At 41.9% G+C, this 8,207-nt stretch overlaps 1 protein-coding gene across 1 annotated transcript; it reads right to left on the reverse strand.

Annotated features, from left to right (window-relative positions):
• Positions 1–62: 62 nt before the first annotated feature.
• On the reverse strand, positions 63–7,465 carry csgalnact2 (chondroitin sulfate N-acetylgalactosaminyltransferase 2). Its single transcript, XM_086121990.1, has 8 exons — positions 7,328–7,465; positions 4,233–5,118; positions 2,214–2,430; positions 1,982–2,083; positions 1,710–1,888; positions 1,525–1,619; positions 1,355–1,436; positions 63–1,280 (listed from the first exon to the last, which is right to left on the reverse strand). The coding sequence occupies exons 2-8, from the start codon at positions 4,882–4,884 to the stop codon at positions 988–990; spliced, it is 1,620 nt and encodes a 539-aa protein (XP_085978116.1). The 5' UTR covers positions 4,885–5,118; positions 7,328–7,465; the 3' UTR covers positions 63–987.
• Positions 7,466–8,207: the final 742 nt, after the last annotated feature.

Consider the following 8,207-nt stretch of genomic DNA (forward strand, 5'->3'; position numbering starts at 1 on the left):
AGTGGAAGACAATATATACTACCCAAATTAACTAACTGTTTGATTTGCAGTAACATTTATGACGATCACACAGAACTTCGCCCTGCTGCCTTGAAACATTTTCTGGGCTCCTGTGTTGACTTCATCCATCTAACATCAGCGGGCAAATCAACAGTTAACATGGCCTCTGGAACATAAGTAAAAGAGTCTGCAGGAGTCCAAACATCGCAACATGGGCATGAGATCAAAAACAATCAATTTGCATGAATAAAAGACATTTTGAAAAAAATATTTACAAGAATGTAGCGTTCCAACAGAGTCCTGTAGTGTGAATAAATACTGCCAATAAGCCTCGCAGGGTGAAAAACGACACATTTCGGAGAATTAAAAAATCGGGTGCCTTCGTACCCGATATTCGTTTTGCATGGTCACGTTTGATCTTTGCACCTTCAACAATCACATTAACATGCTTCTCTCTATTAAGACAGTAACTGACTGTCACAGAAAATAAAAAAAGGTCCCTTTCATCAAACAGCTAATAAATAGAATTCTAACTAAACAATATGGCTCCACAATTAATATTAAAAGTTGATTTCTCCCAATTTGCAAAAACAAATAACTAGGTTTGCAACTGCAACCCAAGAAGTGGAATTTCACCTTTGTTTAGGAAATGTCAACATGACCAACTGCTGAAATCTATTGACCAAGGTTACAGTTAAAAGGTAGCTCAGCAGCAGTAAGAAATATGGTGGGGGCGGCGTTGTCGGGTCCATTTCACAGCAAATAAATGGTCAATACCTGCAAGGCGAACTGCTTGCTTTTTGGAAAATGTGTACAAAACGCAGCAGGGTAAGCAGTGACGTGATCATCTGCTCTTTTCAGTTTGCCGTAGCTCAACTAGCCACGAAATTGTTCTTTGTACATTCATTTGTCTGCAGCTGTGCATTGATAATGTCAGCATCTCACAGGCTTTTCGCTGATGTGACACTGGACACGCGGCGAAGCTGCTCAGTCTTCTGCTTTGTTCTGAGGCTTGAAGGCCTGCTTGCGGAGGTGAGCCTCAATCTCCTCCCGGAACACGAGCATTCCCAGGTAAGAGTGAGAGGCCTCGTTCATGGCTTTGGACTGGATGCACATGCGGTACTGTTCTGGAGTCAGCTCATCAGCGCACTGCTTCTCGTGCCATAGATGAAAGAGAGTGGACACCGGTGTCCGAACCACCACGAGGTCACTCCGAAGATACTTCCTGTACAAGTGGACGTCTTCAACGCCCCAGCCTTTCACTTCAAGATCAAAACCCCCTAAGAGAGAGAGGGAAAATGAAGAGTGACGTTGTGGGGAAACCGACGAGTAATACATTAAAATCTGCCCTTACCAATACTTAGGAAATCAGAGCGATATTGACACGTCATACCGAAGCCAAAATCTCTCCAGAAACCAGCATCCTTTTTGTGAACCTGTTTCAAACAGACATTTATGCTCCACATTCTTTTATTTACATAAAGATGGCAGGATTAGACTGTATTCAGTCATCAAAGGTCTTACCAGCTGAAGTTCAACAGGTGGAGCCAGCTCTAAATTTCCATAAACTATGGCAGGATTGTACAGACTAAACACTACTGGATAGAAGACTTTCTTGTCTACAAAATAGAATAAGCAGCATGTTTAATCGCAAACCTGACAACAATTTTTTTTTCTTTTCGATTCAAATGGCAGATGTATAAGCATACGTGGATCTGCGTGGAGACGACACGTATTCAGGAAGTCCAACGTGAAATGGATGTCGACGTCACAGAAAAACATCAGAACGTCGCCTTTAGTCCAGGCACGCGCGCCAATATCCAGGCCCCGCCCTCGGGAGAAATCCTCCTCCACCGGGATCAGAGTGTAATTAGAGAAACTCTCCTCTCTGACACACACACAAAAACAAACAAAAGGATATATTCTTTATCCTCTTTATGACACGCTGAATGACCATAGCTTGTGAGCAAAAAGGACAAACCTTGACATTGTTTCCAAAGATGACTTCACCTCTCGGAGCCCCTCTTGGCCAAAATAAACGACTGTGAGGTGAACTCTCTTGTCCTGCTGTACACACACTTCCCTAAAAGCAGTTAGTGTTACACATTTGTCTACAACACCAATTACAAGAACAACAATTAAAAAAAACAAAACAGATGGGCGAGTATCGAATGAACAAGCGAAAACATGTCAGAAGAATCAAATGTTCTCACCTGAAGTTGTGTAAGAACTGTAAAAAGGTTTCTGCTCTGCCCGCCAGCGGCACAATGATGTTGATGATCATTTCCGTTGTGTCAACAGTCATGCTCCTGACTTTCATTAGTGGACCAAAAGGCCTGAAAAGGGTGACGTGGCGGAAGGTGCTGGACTCTTTTTTGGCAAAGAAGAGCTCGTAAAGTGACCCTTTGTCCCGCTCGGTTCTGTACATGCCTGCCGACCAAGGACAAGATGATAGCCGATGAAGGTTAGTGTGTGGATGTGACAGACAAGCACGCCTGCAAAAAGCTCATTTTGAGCTTGCTTGAAAACAGTGATTGCGCAACAAGCATTTATTGGCTCCAACATACTGATTCATATGTACTTGGGAATGGGGGAAAGAACCACAATTGGTTACTTCAACTAAACAAATAAATGATTTATTCCAGCCAAATACTAAAGAATTGGTTCGGGTTAAAATGAATTAGAATGTTGTGATAATGTAAATGACAATGCTTTGACATTGTCTTGAAGTGATATTGTACAGAGTGTTCCAAAACATTTTCACATGATTTCAGTTTTATCTGTTCATTTTTTTTTAAAGGTGAAGAATGACATTCAAGGCAATGAAAAGGCATTTTGTGTGTTCATATGCTCAAACAAGAGTGTGCAGCTTGCATTTGAGGAAACTCAATAAAAATACGACAATTGGAATGCAGATTTGAACTTGGCACAAAATACCCCGAGGGGAAGACAAAATGGGAAACGTGTGTTGTATCATAGGCGGCGCCCATATTGAATAGCTTTGTGAAAATCTGTATCCGCTTGAATATGTTGCTGGAATTCGATTTTTTTCCTTTACCTCTCAGTGTTTTCGAACCTCTATATATCTTTAAGCAACAGATATCGGCACACATGCAGATAAATATAATACTCATAGGCGCATGTTCTTTGTCCTCTGCAAAGAACAGCCTTTCAACCGGAAATATTCTCTGATTTCTGTTGTCCTCAATGAAAGCAGATTGCTGATCTTTGCAAACATCTGGTTTTGCTCTGCAAAACAATGATCAATTTTTGCCGATTCTCTGACATGTTATAGACCAAACCAGTAACTGAATCAAAATGAATTAATGTATGCATTTTCTGCGCTGTCAATTTGAAATAATATCCTGTTTTTGGAATACAGGGATGAAAATTAAAACTTGTTTTCTGGATTAATTCATGAGCCGATTATGAAAGGAATTGTTAGTTGAAGCCCGAGTCATCACTACACTGCCCATGTCATCAGAAGACACCTTAGATCAGGGGTGTCAAACTCATTTCATATTGTGGGCCGCATACGGCCTCGGTCGATGTCAAGTGGGCCAGACCATTAAAATTATACCATACTCTGCTATAAATAACCAAAATATGTCTCTCCTTTGTTTTGATATAGCGAAGCACAAGTACATGAGGAAAATGTTGAAATGTACCCACATTTCATTTACCTAACATTTCATAAAACACCTTAGATTTCCTTCGACAAATGTGCCATTTAATTTTATCATTCACATATATGCAGTGCAACTGATCCCACTGATTGTACAAAGGCACAAAACTTGAACAATTAGTATTTAAAAATATAGTCATGCATTTTAAGATTAAACAAGATTTATAAAGAAAGGATTTTTTAAAACCATTTACACATGTCCATATGAAATCTAAATGTAACCCCCACCTACACTTTACAAACGAAAGAGAAAACAATGACTAGCGGTTAATACATGAATTGCATCTTAATAAAAATATTCGTTGTGTGTCTTTTATGCTTTTTTTTCATTTTTAAATTATCCCGCGGGCCTGATCGACCCCCCTCGGGGGCCGGTTCCGGCCCGCGGGCCGTATGTTTGACACCACTGCCTTAGATCGTAACGTGATGCCTTCAGTAGTGTTGTTGTTTGCTTTCTTTTGGTAAAACAATAATATCGCTCAGCAAAGTAAGTAAGCGCATTGTACAGGTCGTTAGTCTGCTTGTTTCAAGGAACATCCGGTGATACCTTCTATGAAGTGGCCCTCTTTGTAGGCTTGCCTATGCATGGCCATGTCATCCTCCACACCGTCCTCCTCGTCGGGGTTGTTGATTATTTCCAACGCGGCCTCAATGACCTCCACCAGTTCGTCCCGCCGATCTTTGCGAACGGGTTTCTCCTCCGGGTGCCGCGTCAGACCCATCTCCAGCTGGTAAACCTTGGATGAGGTGAAGCTCTCAAAGGGCACCAGCGCGTACTCGCTGGGCAGGCGGGCCGCTGTGTTGACCTCGGCCTTGTCAATCTGAGAGTGCAGGTAGTCCAACAGATCTCCGGGCTCTTGCTCCTTGTTCTCAGCCAAGCCCTGCGCCTCGGGGAGCTCCTTCTTCTCCTGCAGGAGTTTCAGCTTCTCGCTCATTTCCTGCAGCTCCTGCTTGAGCTGCACAATCTGCCGCTTCAAGCTGGCGGCGCGGTTCAGGTGGCGCTCCTCCTGCTCTTGCAGCAGGGCCTGGTAGTACTCCTTTCCGTAGGGCTCGCCCGCGATGCCGGGAAGGACCAGGCTGACGTCGGCTTGAGGGGTGCACTCCAGCAGGTAGGCGAAAAACAGCAGTACCAGCAACAGGAAGAGGCCCAGGAAGAGCCAGCGGACCCGGCCGTGGAGCAGCAACCCCCGTCTGGGCATCACGCTCTCATACAAGCTCCAGCTGGACAAGTCTGCATTCCGTTTCTTCTCTCACACTCTCATTGACATCACTTTGGACATAATTCGGAATACACTTTGCACAGGTAACATTTTAGATTTTTTCTTGAAAGACATTTCAAGAACACTGTGTGGCAAACTAATTCTGGTGATTTCACTCGGAAGTCGCTTGAAACCTTTGGTGAAATATTCCCGTGTAAATCCATCGATCGTCACCTATGGAGGAGAAAAGAAAAATCCACATGAAGACCACGATGTGCTTAACCATCAATGGCAAACTACACTAGCCAACAAATGTTTATTAGGAGATGAGAGCAAACTTTTCTAGATGCGTTTTTGCACTGTTTCTCAATCTGCCCTTGTTTTTACTCTGTCACATCAGGTTTCATAATAAGAATAATTTAATTATGGAATATAGTAAAATGTTCCTTAATATTCATGAATTAAGCGTTAGGTACAGCAAGAGATGGACTTTTTTAAAACATCACAGCAATAAATTACAACACATGGTCAAATGTGTACTGCACAAGCTTTTTATAGGGCAAACTTGAAAACAATGTGTCAAAAGCCTTGATGTGCTGGAAAACAAGTAGACATTTTTCAAACCAGCGTCAAAAATACTTTCAGGGACATAGAGTCATCTCTAATTTAAATGTTCTGTTGACCAGGGTTATTAAGCAAAGCTGGAGAGAATAAACATCTCCACAATGAATATAATGTTCTGTTTGTCTGGAATTTGTTTAAAACGGGATGATTTATGTCACCTACTAAGTCAGACACTACCAGGCTGACGCCAGTTACATAACACCAGTCAAACAGCACCACAAGGCTCCAAAATTGCAAGAAAACACACACACACACCTCTCAAACAGACTCAACTGTCCTGCTACGACTGCCTAACAACAATACAAATTTGAAGCAAGCTACTTCCTGTTAAACACGGAGTTAAAAAAATAAAAGCAAACCACTCACACATAGAAACACTAATGTTGTCAAATTCAGGAGATGATACAAGGGGATACAATAGCACGATATACAATTAAAGAGTTGTATTAAATATTCTATCTTCACAAAGATAATATTCAGCTTTGATTGAAACAGTCAGAGCAGTTGCAGTTTGCAGTGGAACTGCATCACCATGAGAGCCGTGCCTTCTATTTCTCACTAATGTGAGAGTCAAAAAGACATGGAAAGTGCAACTTTTTAAGAGGTTCTCTACTCAGCTGTTCTCTTAATATAAAATTGTGTAAAGGTTAGGCTTGAAGGTCATCTAATCAAGCTCGCAGCAGAGTGGTGCAATTCTTCTAACCTGACAGCTTTGGTCATGACCTGGCCTTTCTGGAGTAAATCAGTCGCATGGCTACAATGAAAAGCAGGAGGACGCAAGCAAAGTCTACCAATGTAATTCTTATGTACAGCTTGAGAACACAATTATCTTGAATGTCCGTCAACATGACAGTTTTTTATTTGATTGTAAAAAAAAAAAAAAGTAATCAAGAGAAAAGAAATAGGAAATGGTATTTTGACATGTGGTAAATCAACAGGGTTTCTTTCATGTGAACTTTGTGGGTGGAGAGGCAGCAAGTTTTGGATGGTGAGGCAGCAGGGTGCACCCAGTGTGGACTGATCGCCAGCCAATTGCAGGGCACGCACGTAGACAGACAAACCACCATGACCAATCACAATCATACCACTGGACAATTTAGAGTCTTCAATTGCGCAACATGCATGTTTTTTGGAATGTTGGAGCAAGCAGGCGGAAATACAGTCGCACAAACACCGCATGGGCATGCAAATTACATACAGGAAGGAACCCCGAACCTCAGAAGTGTGAAACAGACTGGCTGCCACAAAACGACATCTTGAAAAAAATTCACAAAACCATACTGTATTTAGACATAGAGAAAGAGAGATGACAAACACGTTTAAGACTTGTATGGCTTTTCCTTGAGCTCCACACACATTCCAAAAACATGCATGTTCATTGTAGACTTTTGATTATCCATAGCTGTGAACAGTCCCGGGTGCAACCTGGCTCGAACTCTCATGAGGGCAAGCACGACAGAAAGTGGATGATGGATGGACTTTAGTTAGGTGATTTATCAACTGTACATCACATACAGTATCGGCCATACAAACCAGGTAATTAGTGGTGTCGGGCGAAATCTCTCATATCGTGCATCACTAATATATGTAATGCCTGTGAGGGAGCGTGGCTTCGGACTAACGGCGTTTATATTCTGTTTCATAAAAGCCGAAGTGAACCAACAATCAGTCAACAATTATTCTGAAATGTCCCAACCGGAAGTCGCCTAGGTTGTGCTGTTGGCTTAGCGACGTTGGGTTATCGCTACGGTTTCCAGTAATTTGTCTGTCAATAAAGCGTCCCGCAAAGCAAGTCTGTCGTGCAAAACCAGATACTCACGTCATCTTGTGCGTGTCCCTTGCCGTTTGTTCTTGAAGCTGGAGGTTAGGAGGGAAGGCCACAGCGAGGGGGAGCCTGTGTTGCAAAATGCCACGGAGCAAAAAGAAAAGAGTGGCTTTCCATCCACTTCCGGTCCGCACGAACCAATAGAACTCATAAACGTCACACTACACGTTGACGCTCGTGATAATAACAAAATATAATTTAGTACTGTACTTAAAAATATCAACAGAAAACGCACGATGTCAGTGTATTATTTACAGCAATTGTTTGTGGCTTCTAGCGGAAACGGACATGCAACATTTCCAACAACGCATATTGACCAGGTTAAATTCCATCCCAGTGCAGGACTGACTGGACTGATATTGTTTCACTTCCATTTTAGACAGCATTTATGATTCAGATAAAGCCTTCACCAAACCTTTGAATTCGAATGGATTCGTCTGATTTATTTATTTCACATTCGGAAACAATGTGTTTTGAATTACATCACGTGGAATTACGAATCATGCCCTTCTGCATGGAGGAAGTACTAATAAGAATTACATAATCGCAGTGATGCAGTGAGTTTTTTTTATTATAATCAACCCCACCTCAACCCTCAAAAGAAAATGCACCATGAATATATTGTACATTTGTATTGTTTATTAACTGTAACATAATCAAAGTAAAACAGCAATGATAGCACTCATTAGTTTACATACGTTTTCCATTTACGTTTGCTTTTACACCGAGAGAGAGAGAGAGAGAGAGAGAGAGAGAGAGAGAGAGAGAGAGAGAGAGAGAGAGAGAGAGAGAGAGAGAGAGAGAGAGAGAGAAAGACATTTTGTCCAACAATGAAAATGGCCACAATTTGCATGAAGTCATCAAACAAAGTCGG

The sequence above is a fragment of the Hippocampus guttulatus genome, chromosome 10 (genome assembly GCF_054856545.1).
Source record: "Hippocampus guttulatus isolate MCC_2025c chromosome 10, RoL_Hgut_1.0, whole genome shotgun sequence".
NCBI classification, from domain to species: Eukaryota; Metazoa; Chordata; class Actinopteri; order Syngnathiformes; family Syngnathidae; genus Hippocampus; species Hippocampus guttulatus.

Excerpts from the sequence above, each read along its gene's own strand:
- csgalnact2 (XM_086121990.1), bottom strand. The coding sequence starts at position 4,884 with ATGCCCAGACGGGGGTTGCTGCTCCACGGCCGGGTCCGCTGGCTCTTC. Across the intron at positions 2,431-4,232 it reads AGAGGGCCACTTCATAGAAG|GCATGTACAGAACCGAGCGG; the intron begins GTATCACCGGAT and ends CTTGGTCGGCAG. Across the intron at positions 2,084-2,213 it reads CAGTTCTTACACAACTTCAG|GGAAGTGTGTGTACAGCAGG; the intron begins GTGAGAACATTT and ends AACTGCTTTTAG.